The 25836-nt window shown below is 46.1% G+C and overlaps 1 protein-coding gene and 1 long non-coding RNA gene across 12 annotated transcripts in view; one reads left to right on the top strand and one right to left on the bottom strand.

The window, feature by feature from the left end:
• CUX1 (cut like homeobox 1) overlaps positions 1–20359 on the bottom strand; it is a 270952-nt gene extending 250593 nt beyond the window's left edge. For 6 of the 9 annotated variants that reach the window (XM_053960856.1, XM_053960859.1, XM_053960858.1 and 3 more), the window contains exon 1: positions 20203–20359. In XM_053960856.1, the coding sequence (XP_053816831.1) occupies positions 20203–20265 (63 nt within the window). In that variant the 5' untranslated portion in view covers positions 20266–20359. Of the gene's footprint in view, positions 1–18804; positions 18911–20202 lie in introns of those variants that run through there. The other 3 variants (XM_053960863.1, XM_053960865.1, XM_053960857.1) reach the window with 3 other exon arrangements.
• LOC128797927 (uncharacterized) lies at positions 19638–23619 on the top strand. Of its 3 annotated transcripts, none has more exons than XR_008434279.1 (3): positions 19638–19716; positions 22205–22353; positions 22922–23619. It is a non-coding gene; the product is annotated as an uncharacterized LOC128797927 (long non-coding RNA). The 3 variants fall into 3 exon arrangements; XR_008434280.1 differs by lacking the exon at positions 19638–19716 and adding an exon at positions 19914–20011; XR_008434281.1 differs by lacking the exon at positions 19638–19716 and adding an exon at positions 20208–20286.
• Positions 23620–25836: the final 2217 nt, after the last annotated feature.

Genomic DNA, 25836 nt, shown 5'->3' with positions numbered 1-25836 from the left:
TTTTCAAGTATTTAATATCCAGTCGGATATTCAGCACTCTGGGTGGGAAAGTGGGGGGGTGGGAGGGAGGGAGGGATAAAAATCAGGCTCTGTCATCGCTCCCAAGAGCGACTCTTATACCCACACAGCCAGTTGGCACCAGCCAACCGTATCTCTGAATTTATGCTAATTCTGTCACTCATCATTACCAGTCAGTCACTCCGAAACCAGCTCTCTGGGAAACACCCCAGTTAGGCTCTATCCTTCCTCAGGAAGGATGAAGATAAATTTTAAGAACTATTTTTTCTTCAATAAGGGTGAAACAGAGTTAAGTTTTTGAGGCTGGTAGAAAAGGACTGTTCCAATAAACACATCACACAAGCACCTGTTTTTTTCAGACAAACTATCCTTTCAAAACTAACTGAAATATTTTAAATGTCTGTGAGCTAAGGCCACTTTCACCAGACACATGGTTCCCAACCATCTGGCTTTTAGAGTTAAATCACCTCAACTGGCTGCTCCAGGACCATTAATTTGGAGGACTGCACTCTGAGGTCAGCTAATGGCCCTGCCTCATCCCCGTACTATTTAGGTGTCTTTGTTTTCACAGTGCAGAGGATCATTTCATCAAAGCTCTTACACAGCCACGCTCCTTTGTAAATTCATGTTTCCCTTTAATCTACACATCCCTCCAGCGAGCTCCTTCTCCAGACATGAGTGTCCCCACTGCATTCCCTGGAAAACGCTGCTTCCCACAACATCCCACCTGCCCTTACTGTTTTTATTTGCCCAGGGAACAGTTGTGCACCACTTCACTCTTGCTAAGTTTATCACCATGGACAGCCATCATCTGTCTCTCTTATCAGCAGGGGTGGCACTGTCCTGCTCCACAGCAGCCATGGAATGGGCCAGGCCTCTCGTGGCCAAGGGAAGAGTTCCACTGCCTTATCCCAGAGCTGGAGGTGATGGACCCAGCTGGCAGCTCCATCACAAGGGCAGTCTTATGAAATCTCCTTCCTGCTTAGTAACACACAAACTTCTCTGTATTAAGAATATGAATTGTATAGAGAGTATTAACTAAAGCATTGATGAAATATATGGGGAAAAGCTTGCAAAACAAACCGTTTACACATACAAAAAACTGTGTGGCTATCTGGATAAAATGCCTCCATGCACACGGAATAGGAAACATTCAGAGATGTATAAACCTATTTTATGTCTCATCTCAGGAATTACCATCATGCCAGCATCTGCAGTGGAACTGGAGCAAACTCAAGAGACATACGTGTTGAAATCACCTACAGCACCTACAGTACCTCCTACAGCAATGAAATACTCATTAAAGATTTGCCATCTAAATACTGACTTGCACTGATCACACAACTTCTCAGATGTCTGATGATCCCAGAACAAGGCAATATATCCATAATCACTGATTACAGTGGTCTGTAAGTTTTGGACTCAATACACCAAGCACTGGGGCATGTTTTAGTTACATGCTCAGTGGCTATAGAGCAGAATCATGTCATTGTTCAAACTGCTTAATCTGTCTCAGCATTTAAAATTAAAGTTGAAAAGAACCACTAGTGCTTTTAACTGTCCTTAAATTACATTAATTGCGTTGTTAAGCACTTTAACAGCCTTATGAAGGCAGCTAAGTAAATCACTGCTCAAAAGTAAGCCTGTACAAGCACCTCCCAAGCTCCACACGAAGGACAGAGCTGTCGATGCCCCAACCTGAAGAATGAGGATCTCCATTCATAAGAAATCAAAGCAGAGGCTACTTTTACCCTTTGCCCAGACAATCTCTATGTCAGCATCAACTGCTGGAACATTAATATATTGTGTGCACAGAGAGCACTCAAGTTATGCTGTCATGATTCCATTTACACCCTGTCCTGCCAGCAGGCAACTGATGTCATACACCTGTATACAACAGAAAAATTCCCAACCTAGAAATTTCTGCTGGCAAGAGATCAACAGGCTGTAATGAGCACTGAAAACAAACTAGCCAGCCTTCAGCCAGAGCTCACTGATCTCTGCCTGAACTGTTGCACAGGGCTAAAACTTCACTGCTCCAAGAGCAAAGATGTCACTGCTAGGGTCAGCAACAGACTGAACAAAGTTAGTGCTGGTGACCACAAATTTTGGATTTTTACATTTACAAGCTCTCTCTTTGGGATGTGCTTTCTGCGTCCCATGTAACTGGAGAATGTACAGGTGTGGTGGTCAAACAACTCCACAGAAGTATTTTTTTGTGCATTATAAATAAGCACACCTGTGCCGACATGCAGAACATGGGACTTGCACAAAACAGCAGCCAAATTCTTACAGCAACGACAGGCACAAGCTGAACCAAATACAGATCAGATTGTTTTAAGAATTGCAATGATATATATATATTTATCTCACATATATATATATCCAGAGATACTTGATATACCGAGAAGAAACAATGGAATGAAGTAAAGCAATGTGAAAGTTTTGAGCCATCTGTATATATCCATGCTGAGTATCAAACCATCTGTATTATATTCTTAGATCAGCTAAAGCAAACCACTGGCACCAGTGCCAAGATTGGCAGCAGAGACGATTTGGACCGCCACCAACGAGAACGAGCTACCATGCCTTTTAGAATAAATTTTGTAGCAAACACCAAAAGGGTTGATCAACACAGATTATCACAGCTACAACAAGCCAACTAGTTTAAAAAACAGCCTTTGCCATCCCACAGTGTTTGATTTTATGCTGTATGATAAACTCTACGCCAAAAAAGGGAATTCAGCTCCTCAGTGTCCTGGTCCCGCAGGGAAATGGCTCAAACCACTCCAGCAGGTTTTGCACCAAGCACCTGCACAAGGTGACACCAAGCCCATACGCCACAGCAGCGACTGCGGGAGCTCACAGCCATACTCAAGGACACCAAAACCCCACAGGAGTCAGCGAGAGGCAACTGCACCCCAAACTGAACCCTCAGCAGCATTTTCTGAGGCACATCCTTGGAAGGTCTCCTGCTCCAGTGTGGGACAAGGCTTGGCTTCCTTCATTTGAGCAGCACCAAGCGACCCACACTCATTTACTTCATCTTCTCCAAGCCCAGTCTTCAGCATTCTACAGCACCCCACTTGTCCCAGGAAATTTCACCGAATCTTTGAAGTCTAGCCTAAATTTCAAGGGCAAAAATGCCAAAATATCCTTGAGGATTAAGTTGCTGATGTAAAGAACATTGGCTAACCCCAATAATTTTATTTTCATATTTTAAAAGAGCCCAAAAATAACTATTCACCACCTTTTCCTCTGCTTGAGATTTTGAGAACAACCCGCCTACCAAAGAGTGTAATTCTCTTAGCACTAAGAATTTTGCATGGGTGGAACTCTTTAGCTAAAAGTGATGATAAATAACACCTCCTCAATCCTGCAATCTCCAGAAACAGTTTACAAGAACAAATACATTAGGCTGATTTGCAATGTTAAACTAGAATTTCCCAGCCCTCTGATGTCCACCTGAAGGATGCCAGGGGAGACATCAAGATCAAGGGAGCACAACAAAAAGTTCAACTGTCTGAGGATCTTCCTTCCCCTCTACCTTTGCTGTTCTGGGAACACCTAACTCTGTGATAAGTTTCTGCGTGGAGAATTAGCAGAGATAACACATTGCCACATCCTGCAAGCTCATCCATCACCCCTCCAACAGCCTCACAGGACCCTCGCTCTGCTGGGAAGCACAACACCAGCCTGAAGCTGAAGGTACAAACCTCTAATGACAGATTTTTTTTTTTTCAGCGTTCACACAGCACTTAGGTGTTAAATCAGCAAAATTAAGCAGCATTTTTTCAACCTTGTGTACAGTTTATGTGCAAATGCTGCTAATTGATAAAAAAACTGTGTACACAGGTTCAAGAACTTGCCTGCACATTCTTGTTACCACTAGACCTGCCATACAAAGGCCCACACACACTTCCATCAATGAAATGGGTCGCATATGATTTTTTTTTAAACTTATGCATACGCTCAATGCAAAGCACCTTCTGAAGAGTCCAATAAAGGTATCAAAGAACAGCAAAATAATATCCTTCCCCCAATAAAACATATTTGCACTTTGAACTATGCATATTGTTTAACTCCATTCGGAATCCTATTATGAGAAACTTATTTTATGAGTCTGCCAAAAAGCCTGGTTACCACAAGCGTAATCACGGTAAGCAATAAAGGCTGACATGGAGGATATTTCTAGGCAATTATAGCAGGTGTTTTAAAGGCATAAAGCTGCAGAGTTATAAATCTATTTAGAGCCACAAACACAGAGAAAGTAAAAGGCAACAAGAAGGTTCAAACTCGCACAGCAGACAAATATCGTTCCTCTTCCCCTGCAGAATACAGAGGCTACAGAAACAAGTCCACAGTGAATTTCAGCAAGTCAGAAGAAAACAATACAAAATGCTAAGGTACAACAATCACTGCAAAATGAATGTAGTGCCTTCAAAGAAGGATGCAGCATACACACACACACACACATATATATATATAAACACACACACACATATATATATAAAAAATATATATATATAAAAGATACAAAGCTCAAAAAAATCTTATCACTTAAGGACTGCTAGATTGCTTTTAAAATGTTGGGTTTTTTCAACTCAGTTAAGCAGGGTTGCATGTAACGTCTTCTGTTGCATGAAGAAGTTTGAGAAGACAGTCTAATGGGGGTGTCTACAAAAAGTAAAGTTGTAGATGTGACAAGTCCTATTCAAAAATTGTACATGAGCTGTACCCACAATGCAGAATTGGTGGAGGGAACTCAGGGAGAGCTAACTTGCCAACACAACATGTAACTTTACAGCACGATTGCTGGTTATCAAAGTTGCATAAGCCAAGAGACAACACCAACTATAAATATGACTACCAGCTATTCCACACAACCCCAAGCGTCCTGCCAAGCCCTCCTTCATGTTCTCTCTCACACAGACAAAGGCCTCAAAGCCATGGGACATCTGCCAGGGAAGCAAATGAAGTTAAAAAACCAGAAGAACATGAACATGTACTAACCTAAACTTGTGTGTTCTTTCTTCCCAATTCCTCCCCCTACAAAGACAACGTCTCCGTTTACTGTACTCTTTTCCTTCTCCCAACCAGTCTTAACTCTTGGACCAATGTTTTAAAGTTTCCCTGCCTTTGAAAAAATAATGTTCAGTTCTTAAATGTTTTGCCAGATCTGGACCACACCCTGCCCTCTCCCAAAATCTTGGTTGTTTGTCTCCTATTGCACATAATCAATTATAGCCCTTTCAGGTTTGTATTTTGCATGGTGGGAGCTGATCCAGAAAGGAGATTGTGCTTGTGTGAGCTTGTGTGTTTACACAAACACACACACACGTACACACACCTTGACAGAACTCTATAGAACTTAAGGGGACTTTCCTGAAACTGAGTTTTTCACTCGTAAGCAGATAAGCACTTGACAGAAAAAAGTAGCTGAAAATTTGACTCTTACTAGGTCATGCAAATCACTTAAAATGCAAAAGGAAAGAGCAGAACCCGCATCATTCTATCACCACAAGAACTGGAAATCAATCACAAGCAATAACTACAGAAAAATGCACAGAGGCACCCAGCAGACCTCTCCAGCTCCGCTGTGCATTTCACTCTCCCCGCTGCTCTTCCCGGATTCAGTGTCAGACACCAACTCCGATGTTTGACAAAAAAGGGATACGGCAGATTGCCCACCAGCCGCAGCGTGTGCTGCCAAGTGAGAAATACAAGCTTGGAAACAGGCTCGAGATTCCAGCCAGGACAGCAAGGCTCAGAGCATCACACCAGTGACATAACTGAGCGTGGTGGGGAGAGGCTGGAGGGGACATGGGAAGTTATTGCATGAAGTAACTCCGGAGTGCATGCAAAGGAGCTGTTTTCAGTACCCAGCAAGGCAACTTCATCATGTAGGATTGCCAAGAAATAACTGCAGGTTTCTTCTTTCTGATTTTTCTTTTTTAACTAAGTCGAACAGCCAAATCCCCCTTTACTACTCAAATGTGAGTTTTCCAGCATAACTTTCCCGTGGATGTTCTGTACCTAAATTTTCTTTATTAGCTACAGTAAAGTGACAATCAGCTTTCACAGCACTTGGCAGAACAAGGATCACCCTAGGTCTAGTTCACAACTTTGGGCTCCTACAACATTGGAAAAGAAAGTTTACATCCCAGAAAAGACAAGAATCATCTTGTTAATTTGTTTGGTACAACAGTGTGAACAGCACATGTAGACAAATACTCAATTTGTCTTCAGACAGTTTTTAGAAGACAGACATTTTATCAGCGGATCTGTTAACACTTTCCTTCAGAAAATATGTTTCGCCTGCCAGCAAACAAACAACAAAATAATGTGTCATATCTGTAAAATGAGGGAGAGAAATAATCAAGATTAGCTTCAAAGTGTTGCAATAAAACAACAATAATCAAAGGCTGGAACACGGAACTCATGTTTCAGCCATGTGCTCACAATCTCACATTTGCTCTTCTACTCTGCAGACACGGTGGCATTACACGGTGATTCTCTCCAGTTCTGCTATTTAACAATAACCAGGGGAATGTGATGCTCATGAACCCAGCATGCTGTGGGTTGGAAGCCACTGCTGGAATCCAAGGCACCTCACACAGGCTGCTCTACACCCAGATGATCCCAAAAGGCAGACCAGCTCCACGCTGGGAAAGGCACCCAGAGATGGTGCTGCTTGTTCCAACCCTTCTCAAGTCAAGAAGCACCACTGCAACTGACTTACCCACTAACTTAAACTACAGGAAAAAACCTGCACAATTCTGTTATTTTTCTGTTTAACTTGACATAACAACTACTAAGTAAGTTCTCTATTTTGAATTCAGGGGTACAGAGGAAACTTTAACCAGCAAACACTACATGGAAGCACTTCTGAGTGAGGCTTCCAAGATCCTAAAAACATTTTTAGTAAGCTCCATAAATTGTAGTTTGAATGAAGGATTAAATTTGGAGACTAAACACCTCTTTATCTGAGGGCAGGGAGGCTTAAATCTTTTTCTATTAATGCTGAGCTATATCATCTGATATTTTTGCTATGACCAACCTATAAAACCTGTCAGCTTCACTCAGTTTACACAGGGCTTTAATTATGTTTAACTAGAATCTGAATGATCTAATTACTTAACATCTTACAGCACAAACTACTGAGGACATCTGGTTGAGCAACTGGCAAAGGAGTCGGGGAAATAAAACCACTCTTGTGTACCCTGCTCAGGACCCCTGCAAACAGCTCTCCCTCCAGACAGCTTCCTTCTTCCATCCCACCTGAAATTTCTGCTGCCTGAAAACAGCTCTGTGAGAACAAATCATCCACCAGCTCCAAGAAAATAGTCAGGTGAAGAAAAACTCTTAGTGCCATGAGCAGGATGATGGGACTTTGAAGAAGTTTTTCATTTTGCTTTGTTCATCATCAGGTGAAAATCCAGATCATGCTCTTGGCCTCTCTGGGCTCCTTCTCCCACCATTCTCCAGGAATTAAGACATGGGGGATCACCCCAAGCACAAAACCACTAAAACTAGTGTCAGCTCACCTACATCAGTGCCAGCATGAAGCTCTCACACCTGCAAGCCTTGAAGATTTAAAAGTGTTTAACCTTTAAGGGAGCAGATCTTAGTAAAACCAGGGAAAACTCCACTGGGGGAACTATGAAGTCACACAGAGAGCCCTGAGGTCAAACTGGGAATAAGCATCAATATGAGCTGAGGATCCTTTTGGCCACGAACGCTTAAATGGCTTCCATAATGTCAGCCTTGGTCAGAGTCTTTTCCTTGGCCTGGCTCCCTGCCAGGGTGATATCACACGTCATACCTGAGGACTGTTCAAAGAAAAGGGTGCCCAAAACACAGGAAGCTGCTGACGTGACCCATATTGAGCAGACAAGCTCCCACTTTAATCTCTTCACCTGGAAACCGCAGCGCGCTCACCCAACACATTAACCTGATGTGGTCAAAGAAGAAATAAAACCTGAAAGTTCTGGTTAAAAACCCAGTTAAAGCTGCCATTTTCTGGCTTTACTTTTCCTTAATGAACAGATGGAAACCAGCAATAACCATCTGGGTAAAGCAGCAATAGCTGTAAAGCACAATAATTCCACAAAAATACACTAACAAGGTCACTTAAGTGTTTCTCTAATTGTCTCTTGCCCGTGACCTTTTTCAAAGATCTCAGATGAAAAAACAAAACCAAAACAACTTATGAAAAATCCTTTGGCATCTTTGACAGCGTCACAACTTGATTCTGTATCCTGTGGAAATTCCACATGGGGAACAACATTCTGCCTTCCCAGATTTCCCCCTACTTCCCCCTGACCTCCCAGGAAGAACATCCAGCTTTCCATGCTCCACGACAAAATTGATTATCCCTGAACGAGCAGTAAAACTAAACCATTCCTGTATGTGCAATGCAGCAAATGTTTTGGAATCCTTCAAGATCAAAGCCACTCTATTAATAAACTTATATTTTTATATTCCTTGCAGCTGAAAAATCCAATTAAAACACTACAGTGACCTTTTACCAGAGAACGACTGTCACAGTGAGGACAGGATCAGAAGACACCCGAAGCAGAGTTCCAGCAAAAATGGGATAGACAGGAAAAGAGACTCTTACAGTTGTTTTACTTCAGTCACTGGGGTGGTAAAGGGTGGCCTAATTCAATAGGAAGATCTGAGAGGCTTTTATTAGGTCTCCCAAGTAGTGTAACTGACAGTTAAACAAACAAAGTGTCAGGCCTTAAGTCAGCATTTAGAAAGTAAATTTATAATGAAGAGCTGACAATCAAGACACCGTACAAAGAGGCTGCTGCCAACCAACAACTTAAAAAAAAATAAAGGCAGCTAGATATGGAATGAATATTTCTTACCATTGAAATTAACTTCACAACTGGTTGGTCAAATGATTACAGCAAATAAACAGGGCACAAAACACTATGAAGTGTGACTGCAGTTTGCCATGACATCCCTGGAAGCAAGGCAAGAGCACTGGATGCCAGCCCAGCAGCAGTGGCTGTGCTCTCCCACACCAGGCATCCCCACTGCCTTACCAGCTCCCATCTCATCCACCCCATGCACAAAACCAAAGCACACCAAAAAATGAAAACTAACAGAGCCACCATCTCCCGGTATCTCCTTTCACACTGGCAGGAGAAAGCCTCTAACCCCAATTCCTGCCATCACCTTTCACCAGCCAGGATCCTGGCAGCTATCAGGAGTGCAAAGCCAGGAGCTGGAAGACACAACCACCTCTGGCACACAGGCAGCAGCCAGGCACAGAGAGCACCTTTCCCACCCAGCAGACTGTGCTGGATGGCCAAGCAGAGAGTGCTGCAGTCCCAAAGTCACTTTTCAGCCCTTGCAGTGAAGTTAATTTTTAAGAAGATGGCACGTACAACAGCTCTGGTGCACAGTGACCACTTTCTAAGATTCTGAAATCAATCTGAACTATTAAATTCTTCTTCTAATCCCAGTTAAAGTAGGTTTTCACAGTTCCAATTTTAGACTTCAAGTTCTATTTACAGGACAGAAAATCCCAGATAGTGACACTAATCAAGTTTTACTTAGCTTGGCATATTAAAGAACTAACTATTCTCAAGATATGCCAGAACATCTCAGATGCTAACAGATTTTAATTTATCATCTAAACCAAGCTGATCACAGCACAGTGTGGGTGATGTTTTAATCATTTGTGCTGTATTTAACACATCACTCCAAGAAAAAGAAATCCCACACAGTTCTGGTCTCACTAGCTGATGGCCTGGAGCACAGCAAAGGCCTCACAAAGAGAAAAAATGTGTATCACAAGTTGTACAGAAGAACTCAGCTTTTACAATAAAACTTTCCAGCCGTGGGACTGACTAAAACTCTGCCTGCTCTCAAAAGAAAATGTGAAACCACCTCCTCCTCATGAGCATGGAAACAGCAAACCACTGGACGTAAAACTGAGAGCATGGCTTAGTAAAGCAGTTTAATTTGATTCAAATCCTGACCTAAACTAGGGAATTAATCCTCAGTCCTGCAGGGGTGAAGGACTGCCAGTAACACTGATGGCACTCAGAGTCTCGCAGCATCAGGGAAGTACAAAAATAAAATTCTTACAATAAATAAATTCTTATAGAACAATTTTTCCCTCCTTACTGTCTGCTTCATCCTGAGAAGCAAGAGCACAGCATCCCCTGCGCTCACCCCTACAGGGCCACAAGTACCCACTCACTTTTGGAAGGAATGAAAAAGAGATATTCTGAGTTTCAAGTGGTAATTAGGAGTATAAAGTACATTTGCCTAAAAACCAGACAAATGTGTTGTGAACAGAGGCAGAGAGATGAGCTGAGGACAATATGAGCAAGCTGCCCTTTTCCAGCATCCCAAGAATTTCGAAAGCAACACTCCATGCCAAAGAAAATGTGCAGAAACCTATAAGCAAAAGAAAACTAGAGCTCCTGAAAGAGGCAGGGCAGAGCTGGAAGAAGGGAAGGGAGAAGAAACCAGTGCACTCAACTGTATTTTTTAAATCCATGAAACACTTGCACTCACCTAAAAGAAACTGAGGTTACAATTGTGTAAACAACTCAGCACAAAAGTCTCTCCACAAAAAATCAATGGCAAGACTACTGGCTCCTTGTTTTTAAATGTTTAATATTATCCCATCCCCACAATTAATATCAGAAAAGCAACTATGTTCATACCAGACATACCAAACCAAAGCTGAGTTTTATCAATATTAACACACACAGATCTGCAACAGAAAAACAGATATGCAGTTCTCTGACAAAATCAACATTCTCGTGTTTCAGATCCTAGACAAAGGGTACATTTTATTTATGGATGAAAATGAAGCAAACATCTTTAAGTGACAACATGATACAAATTTACTTTGACATGAACATGCAATAAAACATGTAAACACCCAATAAAAATAAAATGAAAAACAATTACAGACAAGACACAAGTATAAATTTTATTGAGCTACTGTGACAACATTTGTGTGTCACATCAACGAAATAACAAGAAACTGAACGGAATTGATTAGAAACATGAGATAAAGGCAATGACGAGAGGCCACTGGACTAGGATGGAGAGATTCATCTCTGCTCACAACTCGACCCTGGGCTGGGCTAGAAAGGGCAGCTGAGCTTCAGCCAGAAACTCAGACTACACATGAGCTAAAAATTCAGCACATGCAGCAATGCTCACTGGGTGTTGTGCTAAACAGGGATAAGTTTATCCACCTTTGCCAAGCTCAGGGAGCCGGGAGCACAGCCCCAGCATGGAGCAGGACACGAGCAGGAGACAGGAGATGGATATTCCTGGTGGCACAAACAGCACAGATAAAGCAAACCCCCAACCCCACTGACAGCCCAAGCAAGCTGCTGGTACACCACAGAGCCTGGGGAATTTGGATAAAAGACAAAAGTTGAAAGAAAAGGTTTCAAGCTGCCCCATGCTATGTGTTTGGTGAGTAATGAATTTCAGCCTTCAAGTACAGGTGCAGCACACCACATAAGAACTGCTCTGCACATCTCCTCTCTCCAGCCATCCAGGGGGCTCAAAGGCTCCCAGTTACTGTCCTTAAAACCACCAGAGCAGGGTTTGGGATGGAGGATCCTCCTTGCCCCTGACTGGCAGAGGCTGGCCTGTCCTGATGGAACAGGGAGCTGTTTCAGACCTTGGGCTGAAGCTTGAAATGATGCAGCCACAAACTGCTGAATTTTTAATTCAACAGTCATATCAGTGGCTGCTTATAATGTAAATTTTAAACAGCCTTCAATATACAGAGAAATCTGAAGGGAAACTTGATAAATTGTACATCACACCAAACAACAGGGAGGTATGTTTTAAAGTAAGAGTGTGTCTATGTACGAGTAACTCTAGATTATAACTTTATAACCAAAGGCAAGAAACATTTTTTTCCAGTGATTTAGTACCAATCATTCTCAATATTCTTTTAGGACAACCAACATTTTTTTTCACATTCATTTCTGTAGAAATTGTTTTCAGCAACAGCCTGAAATGCACCTACAAATCAGCATGTTCTCTGACTGAGCCATTTAAAATATTGAGAACGAAGGTGCAAAAAAAATGTAACCATGGAGTCCTGTTTATCCACAGGACGGAATTAAGTAGCAGCAAAACCCAACAGTAACTGCTAACTCACAATCTTGTATCTCAAAGAGGGGCTGGGAGCACTATCAGTGTTTCCCAGATGGAGAAGCAAACCAGTGCAGGCAAGGGATGTGTTCAGGGGCTGGGGCAGCTCCTGGCAGTGAGAGTGCAACTCCCAACTCATCTGAGAGCCACTGCCACCTCCTGACTGTGCTCACGCTGAACCTGAAGCAGTTCAAGGCTCTGGGTGTCAGCACCACTGCCCAAAGTGATGTTCACATACAGACATTTTTGATGGGCTGATACACACCAGCTTCAGCTCAGCCTTGGTAAGAGAAATCTTTCATTTTCTTTAGAATACTGGTTCAGCAACACCATGAAACCACAAACACCTAACAGAGATACAGAGAGCAGAAGGAGCAAGACTTAACCCATCAAACTTCCACTGCATCTCATCATCTGCAACACTCCCTTTTGGCTTTGCAGTTATGTTTCTACAGGAATAAGCCAGGGCATTTCCACTCAAAACATACAAGCTTTTTTGCCATCTAAAATATACCTAGTCTGAGTCTTCACTTTAAAAAAAAAAGGGAAAAAAGTCAAAAGCTATGAAATTGCCTGGTTTTTTTGCCCCCCTCCTTTATTTTTCAGTAAGAACAATGAGAATGTTTCTCCTATTCATAAAACCTGAAAATACCATGCAGGTGGATAGAAAGCTACCAGGAGACACAAACCCTGATTGTCACAGGGCAAAACTCAAAACTGCCAGTGCACTCTGAAGTCACACCATCACCTCAGCATCTCATGGACAAATTTTCCCAGGATGTTCCCACAAGGACAGCCTGGAGGCAAAGCCCAGGTGATCTAAGGTGAGCAAGTGCAGGTGAGGTGATTTGGTGGTAACACTACAGCCAGGCATTTGTTGGGAGACCCACCACAGTGCCCTGTGCACTGCCCACTATTTATCTGAAAGCTAAAATAAGCTCTCTTCTCCCAACTGTACTGCAAGAAGTTTCATTTCCAAGTCCTAGGTTTATGCTCACTCCTTACCTCCTTCCTTTCTTCACCACTTCCCTCTACCCTTCCACTCCTTTAAGCAGTGTCACTTCCCCCATACCACTTGTTTTAGTTTTTACTTCCCTCTAACATTGCTGCCCTCAGCTAGTCACTCATGAGCCACAGACAGAAACCAACATTTCTCAGCAAGGAAAGACCTCTGCAATGTGTCAGAACTGATGCTGCACACACCCTCCCCAAGCCCATAAAAGCAATCCCACGGTGACGTGATAGAGCAGCAGCACTGGGCCATCCCACCTCCACAGCTTGAGGGATGTGATAAAATGTTTCCAGAAATCAGACCACGGTTTGGTCTCACCTGAATTCCCATGTGCAGTGCACACCCGGGCTCACCTATACAAAATCACTGGATTCAGCAAGAGGAATGGTCACGTTCCTGTGGAATTTGTGCAGCCATTTACCCATATTTTATCCTATCATTCACAGAAAGCTTGTGCTGGCACTCCAGATGCTGCAGTCTCCAGGCTTGCTCATTCACTAAGGTACATTTCCACACAAAAGAGCAGAACCAAGGATCTGCTCAGCTCTGATGTATGAACTCCTCTGAAAAGCCTCTGAGACAGCCATGGCCTACATCCGTACGTGCCTCAAAGTGCTCACAACCAGAGACACAAAGATATGGGGGAATTCAAAGCATCTAAACACAGCAGCTTAAAATACTTCTGTGCATCTGCTGTTGAGCCTTTCAAAAATGAGTAATCTTCACCTCTGTCTTCCCAGAGCAGATCATTGGAGTCCATGAGGAGGAGGATGAGCACCACCCCAGCTGCCCTCCCTGCTCCCCAGGAAAGGCAGCACAGCTCCAGCCCCCACAGAAACTTCCTTATTGCCCCAACTGCCGACAAAGGAATCAAATTATTCCAAGGCAAGGGGGCAAGTGAATTGCCAGGGAGGCAAAAAGCTGATAGACATTAGTGTGACAGGCTCCAGCTGCAAACCCCTGCCTGCTGTAACACACGCACAGGAGCTGTTAGGCACCTCCCAGCTTTAGCACCTTCATACCAAAAATTACCTTTATTCAGGGTAAATGTTTAACTCTGCTAAGTCACAGGACGGACCAAGAAACAGTGCAGCAAGAACTGTCTTGCTAGAGACAGAACAGAAGCACAACCAAGGTACAGTGGTGGACCTACTGCAAATTCCTCACTGCCTAGTGCTTTCCTGGAAATCCAGTTACTGTTGGACAGGAGTGGAGACCTTCGTTACATCCAACAACCGACACCCAACTGTGTTTAATCTTTTATAAAAACTTAACATCCAACAATCTGTCTGCATTCCACATTCTGCACAGTCCAACCAGTGCAATAGCCTGTATTTTCTTCATTATAACTGCCAATAAAGGCAGAAATCACTGATTTGCCTTGTCAAATCAGAGACAACAAAAGCAAGCTGAGAACATATGTCACAAAATGAGTAGGATTTATCTTATAGTCACTAATTTAAGGAGACTATTTCTGACTGAGAGGGCCAAGTTTCTCCCATCTTTCCTGGTACCCTCAACTCCATGTGTGAGCACTCCAGTACAAGTCTCATCATCCATCACTCCTTGTCTTCTGCAAACAATCCCATTTCAGCTTTCCCCCTCTCATCCTCAAATCTTTCTCCCCATTCCCCCATTCCAACACAGTGGACCATTGTCACTATATTCCCAGTACAGAAAACATTGTATTTTCAAGGCCTTCCCACAAAGGACATGGGAAAGAGCCGAGCACAAGTGAAGGGAAAACCTGGAAGCACAAGATGGGAACTTACCACACTGCTTACATAGAAAGGCTGCAAGACAATGCACACTGCCTGCTCGGTGCCTTAAAAAATACCAATCATCCACATCTGTTCTCTACCCAATAAATAAACTGCCTTTATTCTCAGCCTCAGTGTGATCAAACTGAAACTCTGGATTATGCATTTTTCTACATCCACTTTTTGCATTACAAATCAGCTTGCAAATAAAGAATAACTGTTCACTGGAATTTTAGACTGCATGTAATTTCTTCTCTAGAAAATGCTTCACCCATTACTTATTTGGTATTGTCAGATACAGCCAACCAGTGTGATGTTTTTTCAGAAAACTCCCAACCATTACCATATCCCAAATCCTCCCTACTGCACTTCTCAATACATCATCCAATTAACCACAAACTTGGCACTAGAGCAGAGTGACCGAAGCACGCACTGACTCTGCCCCATTTCTGATGGGCATTATTTCACTGCAGGAATAGAACAAGGGATAGAAAAGCTCTCAGAGACTGATTCCCAAGGAACAGGACTCAAGGAATCCTATGAAAGACAAGTTCTTGTGCCAGAAGTACATCAAGGGCCTTTCTTCTGGTATGTCACGTGTGGTGGGTGTCCAGGGACATCACCCTGACCACCACAGCTGCCAAAGCTTTCCTGCTGCAGGGGAGCAGTGATTGCTCTGGGAGTATCTTGGCAGCAGCGCCCTGGCTTTGCCATCCCTCCCTTCTCTGTATTGCATCTTCCTGTAGGAACACCCAGCTGCTTTCACCTCTCCTCTCTGAGCAGCTGAGGGGAGCAGAAATGTGGCTACAGCAGCCGGAGACTCTTCTCCACAAGCACATTCAGCTACCACTGTAACAGAGAGCCACAACCACTTTTAGGACAGAAACAATTCTACAATGACCTGCGCAGATACCCAAATTAAACACTCATACCTGATCACTAATTCCACTTCTGTTGAAGCATACAAACTCCTTCACAGATCAGCTTGTGCTCTGGTACCAACAGACCCAACTAAAAGATGCCAGCAACTCCACCTGTTTCTAATTCAGTAACAGAAGTACTTCAGTATTTAAAAGCTATTCATTACAACTTTGTTTTTCCAGATTTTGTTACAGATTTTATAAGACCAATGGTTTACCCTAAACAATTAGTCACAGCCTGCACAAAACTAATACTCTATCCTTACTTTAATCATATATGATGCAATGCCAGGATGAGATTTTAAAAAATAAACACGTTAGCAAGATTTGCCTTTAGATTTTCACTCCCCAGCTTGATGGTAACGAGTTCTGCCATTCTGCTCAAAAGCAATAAGAAACTGTACTTTTTACCAGAATGTGAGCCTGTCCTAAAAAGCCACAATGACTTTTTGAGAACTTGTGTTTATTGTCAAAATAACTACAGATAGCTTAAGTTTTCAAATGATATTAACTTCTTGCATTTGTCCTCAGATCCAACTCAGAGCTGTGGCTCAAGTGGCTCAGACTTACTCCTGCTGGTCAGAAGACCAGCTACCTCCTCTGGTATTGATATATACGCACATATTCAGAAATATGAAGCAAGCTGTCAAGGAGAGCTGCATGCTGCGCCCAAGGGAACACAGCGCTCCTTTTCCTGTTCTGCAGCAAAAGGTTGTTTTTAGAGTGAAGGTGATGGGGACACCAAAAAACTACAAACAAACCAGGACCACGGAACAGCAGGTTACCTTCACGCTGCTGATCTGATTCCAATCACAAACTGCTTCCAGACAGGACGTGCAGCTTTAACTGGAGGGCAGCAGCATTTCTCCAGTGATTTCATCTGCATTTACTGCCACAGCACCCGCTCTTTGCAAGGGGCTGTTTTCTCTGAGCACTGCAACTCCCTCCCCATCAAACACGGGCCCATCTACTGCCTCACAGCAAACTGAGGCAGCAGTGCCATGCCTGTTCCACAGTTTCTTTAGGAGTCATGCCAGCCTTTACTACAGAAAAGGGTTAATGTTCAGCTGCGTGCCTCGCAGGTACAGTCTCCAGTGAAGAGCCCCGTTTGATACCTGTAGGAAGCTGCCATTTTTGCATCTCATATTCCATTTGTGAACAGACCTTTTTGTTCTTTAATCCAAGTTCTGAATTATTTAATCCTGTCTCCAACACTTGAAACATCTTTCCCTATAAACAAGGGGTTATTTAGCGAAAGGAAATAAATAATTTAAAAAGTCAGACCCTAAAGTGTTCCTGGCTCTGTTTTTAATTAATATTGATACAATCTGGAGAAACCTGCTGCTTAATATTACAAGGCAGGTCGAAGCTCATCAACAGTTAAACATCTCCTTCTAACAGAAGGTGGAAGAGGAAGTTGGGAGCAGCTGGGTACGCAGCGCTGGCTGCCAGCGATCCGGGACTGCCCAGTCCCAGCTCCTCACAACTTTCTCATGCACAGAGAGCTTCAAAGCCCTCACACCCTGAGCTACACGAGCTGGAGTTCTGCAGGGCTCAGGTGGAATTGTGTTAAGCGTAAATCCTCCAGGCTTTCGCGCTGGAACAGAGAGTACACGGAAGTATTTTTATTTTCTACAATTCCACGCTCGAAATACGTCAGTGCAAGTGAAGGACGGGGATGGAGGGAGGCATGGACAGTTCTGTGGGACTGAACTTCATCCCTGGGAATGATAGTTTTTATAGCACATTGCTTCATCTGCAAGTGGGAGTAAATATTACACTACCTCTTTGTGCAGATGGATGGGTAAAAAAAAAATAAAAAGCTAATTTGAAACAAATTAACTATTCTGCATAGGGAGGAAGGTACTCTCTCCCTCCCCGGTCACTCCAGGGCTCTCTGCAGACAGAGTGCATGCAAAGTTAACAAACTGTGCTGCTCACAGCCTGCCTGGTGAACCTGCCAACAGGTGAACAGCCTCAATCCGCAGCACGGATAAATAATCACCAGTCCTCAAAAGCAGGTAATGAATATTGTTCAAACAACTCTAAGCTGGCGTTACCAGAATGCTTCAAAGGAGAAGCTACAAGCTGTTCAAGTCAGACTGTCACATTTAGTCTGCAAAAACGAGATTAAGGTTTGTACAGTGATACTCCACAACAGGTTTTACAGTATGCACAGAAATTAAATTATGATAAAAGTGAGCTATTTTTTACTAAAAACAGAATAGAACAATCTATCAAAATGCCATTTGGCTGTGTTCATTACATTTTAGAATTTAATTTACATGATAGATACTTTAGCATAATATGTTTTAATCAATAAGCATTTCTGAAGGCTTTATTTTTATAGGCAATATTTAGACTTGTTCACTGTTAAATGTAACACCACGGCAGCGATGTTCGGAGTGTTTATTTTCCTATGCTAAGCAAGTACAGCCACACGTACACAGAGGCAAAAGCAAAACTCCACAATTAGAGATGTCAGACCTTGTTTAACTACATCTTAATTTAATCCATTTTATTTTATACAATTCTACATCTGGATCTCGTTTTCTGTATTCCTGTAGGTATTCCGGGTCACTATTAAGAACCCTTTCAAGTTAGCAAAGTTCAGCCAAGTCTACCTTAATCCAAAACCTTTAAAAGAAGCAATAAAACGCGAAAAGGGGGTGGAAGAGGACAGAGAAACCTGAAACAAAACGCTACTTCACCCCACCTCCTAATGCACCTGAAAGTCGGAAGGAACCGGCCTCCCAGCACAGATCCCACTCAGCACTTCCCCTTTCGGGGGCTGCTGGGGTGGGAGTTTTGAATATTAAATATATATATATATATATATATATATATGTATTATATCGCTCCCGCACGGCCGGCCGAGGGGAAGGGAGGGCGGCAGGACCCGGGTCCCGCTGCCGGCCCCCCGGCAGCATCCCCTCACCTCCAGCGGGAATGCGGCTCTGCCCAGCATCAGCGCACCATCCCTCCGCCTGCCGCAGCCTCCGGCCGGCTCCAACGCCGCCTCCGCGGGGGCCAGGGTGGGCAGCCGCCGGCTTTCGAGCCGATTTATTTAAACGGGAGGCAGCGGCGGGTTTGGAGAGGCAGGGCAGCGCCTTCCTGCGCCAATCAACTGGGAGACACGCGTGTTGCAATCCCATTCACGGCGGGAGCAGCACCGATACAGCGCCTGACAACCCCCCCGGCCCGCCCCGGCCTTATCTGTAGCCCGGCAACTCAATTAAACCGTGGGGCCGCAATTCCCCCGGGGACGCTCCCCCGGGGCCAGGGGGAGGGAGGCCGGTCTGCGAGGACTTTCCCTCGCAGGAAACGGCACTTCTGGGCTCTCCCGAGCCAGCACAGTAAAGCATCAATATTCCGCTCATCTGTCAGATCCTGGACAGCAGGAGAGGCTGGAGAGCCCGTGAATTATGTAACGTGCCCTCCCGCCGCCGCGGGGAGATGCGCCGCGATGCTCCCCGCCGGCCGGGACGCCCCCGCGCCCCTCCCCGCGCCCGGCGCTGCCCTCCCGAGCCCCCCCCTCTCCGCGCACCGGGCGCTCGCCCCTTCCCACCCCGCGGGACCCTCCGCCGCTCGCTCCCTCCCTGCCGGCCGGTCCCCCCCGCGTCCCCTCCCCTCGCGGCCCGGCGCGGTGCCCGCGGCGGTCGCAGGGCGGCGGCCGGAGCCCCGCGCCCGGCGGAGCGGAGCGGAGCGGAGCGGAGCGAGGGCCGGCACCCCGCGGCGGCGGCGGGGAGCGCCCGCCCGCCCGGCCGGCACCACAGCGCCCCCAGCCCCCGCCGCTCCGCGCCTGCACCGCCAGCCCGCCCGGCGCCCCCACACAAAGTCCCAGCACTCGGTAAACTTTCCCCGGCTCCCGGCGGAGGAAAAGCGGCGGGGACGCGGCGGCGGAAAGGGGGCAGGCGGCGGGGAGGGAGAGGGAGGAGGCGGGCGGGGGATGAGCGGCGGCCGCCGGGAGTCCCGCCGCGCCCGCCGCCCCGCACGGCCCCGCCGCCGGGGGGGAGCGCGGAGCGGGGAAAGAGCAGCCCGGGACGGAGCGGGCGAAGCGGCGGCAGCCCCGGCAGCGGCGGCTCCGGCGCCATCTTGGGCTGATCGATGAATTGAACAAAGAGGATCAATTTCCGATGGGGCCGGTGATCGATGGCGGGGGGGGCGGAGGGAGCGGAGCGCCGCGGCCGGGCGGAGCGGGGGGTTCCCTTTAGGCGGCGCGGGCCGGCAGCGGGAGGAGGAGGGGGAGGCCGGGCCCGAGGGAAGGCGGAGAAGGGAGGGAGGGGGGGGGTCCGGCGGCGCGGCCCGGCCGGTGCGGCGAGCGGGGGAGCCTGACCTGCAGCTGCTGTAAATCAAAGCGCTTCCAATATTGAAACATCGATCCCACATTGGCCGCCATCTTGAGACATATTGAGACAGAGTGAGCGGCTGATAGAGAGAGAGGGGCTGGAGTTCAGGAGCCGGGAGGGAGGGGAGGGAGGGAGGGAGGGAGAGAGGGAGGGAGCCGGCGGGAGGGGGGAGGAGGGGCGGGGGGGCAAGGGGGAGGGAGGCGGGCAGGGAGCGCCCAAATCCCGGCCTGGAGCCCGCCCGGAACACGGACTCAGCCCGCGCGCTCGCGGGGGGGGGGGGGGGGGCGCCGCGGCCGCGCGCTCACGGCGACCCCGCACCCCCGGCCCGCGGCCGCGGGGACCCGCCGGGGAGGGGACGCGGGACACGCGGGGACAGCGCGCGGCGAGGCGGCGACAAGCGCGCGGAGAAGCGGCCGCGCCGCGCGGGGGGATGCGGGGACAGCGGCGCGGGGCGGGGGAACGCGGGGACAGCGGTGCGGGGACGTGCGGGGGGGGGGGATACGGCGCCCGGGGGGGATGCGGGACCGGCCGGGCAGCGCGGGGATGCCGGGCCGGGGGGACGCGGGGCGGTGCGGGGGCAGCGGGGCGGTGCGGGTTCATGGCAGCGCATCGCCCGGCTGATGGTGCCCGGAGCGGCGGCGGGGGGGAGCCCGCTCGGGGAGCCGCGGGGCTAAAATTAGCCAAGTGCAGAGAGTTTAGGGGAAACAGCAAGGAAAAAGTGCATCGAGGGCAGCGGGTTCCCGGTGTCCGGGGCGGTCCGGGAGCGCCTGGAACGGGATTTCTTCAGCGCGGACAGGCGCTCCCTGCCAGGGCCGGTGCCGCCGGCCGCTGCCGAGGGGAGACGGATCGCACGGAGGTTGGAAAATCAGATCCCAGCCCCGCGCAGGATAGCCATAGAAACGGAGATTAAAAGGATGAAATAAGTTATTTTGTTCTAAACAATGATGTTGCTATAAATATGAACATTTTCCTTGTTCCCTTCCTGAAAAGCACAGAACATTTTAGCAGGCTCATCTCCTAACAAAACAAACCAGCCTGCAGATGCCTTGCACCCCTCGAAATTATTCCCTGTTTTTACTGGGAAATGGGCAAACCCACGGTCTGTACCTGTCCCCTCTGGAATCAATAAGCTGCACAGTATTTTTCCAAATACAGCTACTTTCGCTGTTTTGCACTTCATCTGTAAAAAGAAAATATCTCTTCCCCCCCAAGTGAGCGATTGTAGATTTTTTCTCAAATTGTATTTGATCACCGAGTGAATTTAGTGCTCGCTCAAGTCCGTGGGCTGACTGCTTGGAAATGGCTCTGCCTGTCTTTGGAGAAGTTAGGCAGAGACAGCAGCAGAGCAATTGCCACAGATTATTTCCCAATCTGCTGCTGGCCTCCTTTGGAAGAGCACCATCATTTCAGCCTCCATTTCCACTTTTTGCTGAGGCTGCTGCTTACAAAGATACTAATTGCGATGGCGGGTTTTATGTTAATGGGTTCCACGTAATGATCAGCCCGACGACTACAGACCTTCAGATTGTTGGTTGGCTGTGCTGGGAATAAAACTAATGGCATTTGGTTATGAAAATGTCAGACCTCTACATGGTGATCTAAACTGGGGGCTCAATGAGACCGAAATCCAAGAGCCTCCGTGCGACTGCCGTGGGGCTGGACCCAGGGATGCCCTTGGAGAAGGAAATTCCTTCTCCCCCAGAAATGCCATGCTTTGAGGGAGGGCAGCTCCTTGCTGGGATGATGCTGGAGAGGATTGGGGTGCCTGGCTGTGGTCCCCCCTGGTCTGGGGAGAGGGTGTGGGGTGCTCGGAGCGACAGCCGGGGATGGAGCGGGGATGGAGCTGCACGAGCCTCCAAATTCTGACTAACGCCGTAACCGGTTTGGTAGCTCTAAAATAGGATTTTAATCCTGGGAAGCATCATTTCACATTCCAGTGATCTAATCAAAATCCTTTCCTCTAATCTCTCCATGGTCCCCCCTTTCTAGATGAAAGAGGCTGGAGTTCCTGTCTTCACCCTTTCTCCGCTGCCTCCCTGTTCTACCAGTCTGTTCTGTGTCCAGGCAACTGCAAAAAGACATTTCAAAGGCTCCTGCCGTGCCATGTAGATGTTTTCTCTTGTTAGTTCGGACTGCAGGTGTGTAAGCCTCGAGGATGAAGTATCGTGGTGCTGTTTTAGGTTCGGGGCACACAGTCATGGCACAATAAATCACATAGGAACGCTCCGCTTTGAACGCGCGCGCACAGAAAAGGGAAAAGAAAAAAGCATCTGACCTGAATCATTTTCTGGAAACACATCTGGTTAAAATCCAAAGTTTTAAATTGAGTAATATTTTAAAATACATTTGGAAGGTATTAAATTACAGTGTTATATCTGGTAATATTTATGATACTAATGTGTTAAGCGGAGGTTTATATCTGTCAAGAAATATGAATGATTGTCATATGGGGTAACAAATGAATCCTGATATAAATAACATTTTATGATATTTTTAACATTATTGTAGCCTTTTTTTTTTTTTTTGCAGAAGTTACATTATTGCCAATTTGAAATGAAAGCTCTGTGGCTGCATACCAAAGCTTTTAGCTATGTAATTTTGAATAAGTATAAACCAGTATGGCTGATTTGGGGAATTACTGAGAAACCTTAACTCTGCCGGAAGACAAATGCTGAGCACCTATAATTCCTATTGTCTTCCATGCAGGATCAAGTCCCTCGTTTGCCATTTTGTGTGGCAGCAAGCCCAAGGAAATCTTGCTTGACAGCTCTGTTTTCTCAAAGTGCTGCATTTCTTCGGGCTGGATTCTGCAAAGATCCTGCAGGCTACAGAGCTCCTTGGAGCAAGCAATAATGTGCTTTGTGTCCCTGCTGAAAAGTACCTGTGCACAATGGGAGAGGGAGCTTGGAAAACTGGGTGCACCCTGGCAAGAAGATGGTTAGAATAAAGTTTTCTTGGGTTATTATGTTTTGAGGAATCATTCTCATCTGTTCGTTTGAGGAAGGTTTTTCTAAAGTTAGATTTGATCTGTGTAAATGCTGACTTCTTTCAATGGGCACTAATAGAGTACTGAAAAAGGAAGCACAGTGGATTTGAAGTTTAAATCTCAAATGGTGGCAGCACCTACTACTGCTTGATACATCCAAAATAATTTTAAGTATGTTGTACAGATTTCTTTTTAGGAATTGGGTGAAAATTACATAAAAATGTGTTGCCTATTAATGTTGTAAGATCTCACTGATACAGCTATTTAATGAACATATTTGCACTTTGGACCATCACAGAAAATTGTGATTCTTCATGTCATCATCTGGAATACTGAGGAAAATGGATCTTTATTCCAAAGGTCCCAAACTGGTTGGGAGGAGTTCCTTAGCACAGCTGCTCCCCTGGGCATCAGTCTGCATTCATGAGGATATTTTGGACAATGAGTCCAGTATTGATCACTGGACTTGGGCTTCTCTTTGCCTTAATGAACCTGGTTGATTTTCTTGGCCAGGACACTGAAAGATGAGGTGCTGCTTCTCCCAGCACCTGCAACTTTTGGATCTCTTCTCCAAGGATTCTTGTGGTTTTTTTTCTTCTCATTTTCATGTAAACTGACTCCCAAATTTCTGTCAGTGCCCCTAAAAGAGTTCCTCAAGAGCCTTCTCTGTACCCTGTCTGCTCCTTGTCCAGCCCCTTTCCTCCTCACTTCATGGCTCTCATTTTGCATTTTTTTTCAGCTGATTCTTGTCCCTGGCTGCCTGGAAAGGAGCTCCTCATTCCAAAATCCCAGCCCTCTCCACTGTGGAAGTGCCCTTCTGTTCACCTTAAACTGGATTTGGGATATCCTTTACTGCTCTGAGCTATTGCACAGCGAGATTCCACGGGGATGGCAGGGAACAGAGACAGCCAAACAGATAATTTATGTTCCTGGGGGATTTAGTCCAAATTAAGATCAAAACTCATATATGTCTTCCAAATCACAGATTTTTTTTCCCCAGTTATTTTCAATGACTCTTAATTCTGCTTGATTTATATCTCTGGTAGTAGCCAGAGGTTTTGCAGTACATAAATTGCCTGAGGGTTTGGCCAGTGATGTGGACACTGTGGCATGTAGAAGCTCGGGAAAAAATGGTTGGAAACAGGGAAAATCGCAGGGAGAGGTATCCCCCATGCCTGCACACAATTACCTGAGTGTCCAGCTGTGGTCACTCAGCTGGATGAACACTTGTTTTCTCAACCAACATGGCAATTCCCACATTCCTTGAAAAACTGGGAAAGTTTTAGCAGAAATCATATAGATGGCAGCACACGTGATCCAAGCACAAAATCCTATGATTTCTGTTAGCCTGTGAGCACTGCACAGCCACAGATACACTCTGGCAGGTGGAAGAGAAGAAAGCAATTCTCACAGAGGGCAGGGAAAACAGCCACAATTAAAAGCAAAGTAAATTTGCATGGTGTGGTTGCTTGCTGGTTAACTCTGGAGACATTTATGAGGATCCAGCATAACCCACAAGAGATCTTCCTTGAGGATTTGTGGATTAACCCACACCAACACAAACATGGGATGGCACTGCAGGGGTGTCTCTGCCATGTGCAGCAGGAGTTACTGAAGACCCCAAAAGAGCTCCCACAACATTTCTCTCAAATAGCTGCTTTTCTCACTGAATGTTCCATCCAGATGTGTGTGGTGTTTTGGCCAACATCTGGAACAGCAAAAAGAATTAGAGGAGGAAAGGATCTATTGGGTTATGCATTCCCTGGAGCTGGAGTGAGTAAATTTGATACTGAATTTCTCTCAGGGTATGGTTCAGCCTGGCTTTAATCCTTGCCTTCTCACCCTATATCCCATGCACAGGATGGTACCAGGATTTTGTTGGATGGGAGGCACATCCAGTCCTTTTCTGGCCTCATGCTCCATGCAGCACTCTTCTCTCAGACTTAGGCTGGTCTTGATTTGGGAATTTATCTTTTCTGCCCTCTGAAGGGATCAGCAGACAAATTAGTAGGTTATGTTCCCAGGAAGAATTCCCATCTTTTTTCTCACTTGAAAACTTTCATGTTTTTTACCTTTTACTGGTTTCTCGTAGCGGTTTGGGGGTTGGGTTTTGCACATCCTTTTTTTTTTTTTTGTGGTATTTAACTTTTGCTATTCCTATCTTGAACCCTCACCCACTTCATGCAGCCACTTCCTCACTTCAGGTTCTTGCTGTTCCCCTCTCCCTCCCTGCTCAGGTCCATTTTGGCTGTGCTTTCTCTTCCAGTAACCCTGTCCCAGCCAGGTATTTCTCCCATTTTCTGCTGAATCTTCACCTCCAATATTCCACATATTACTTTAGAATAAGGATCTGAAGCCTGCATTATTAGTTTAAATGCCTTTTTGTGTTGTGAACCTCACCTGGGCTCATTCTCTTTGTTGGTGCCACTCTCCCAGTGGCAGGAGAGCTGGTTTAGTGGCTGGGGACAGCAGCTGGGCCTGGCTGCTGGCACAGGGCTCTTCGTGACATGAAAGGACTCCCTGGATCCTCCCTCAGTTTCTCCATTCTGTAGAGACCAGTGGGCACTGGGAGATCAAAATCTCGTGGTGGCTGTGGGGCACCTCGAGGGTTGCAGAGCAAAGGAGGAGGAGGAGG

The sequence above is a fragment of the Vidua chalybeata genome, chromosome 20 (genome assembly GCF_026979565.1).
Source record: "Vidua chalybeata isolate OUT-0048 chromosome 20, bVidCha1 merged haplotype, whole genome shotgun sequence".
In the NCBI taxonomy this organism is placed as follows: Eukaryota; Metazoa; Chordata; class Aves; order Passeriformes; family Viduidae; genus Vidua; species Vidua chalybeata.
The sequence above is the reverse complement of the archived record's forward strand: the minus strand, read 5'-3'. Positions and strand labels throughout refer to the sequence as shown.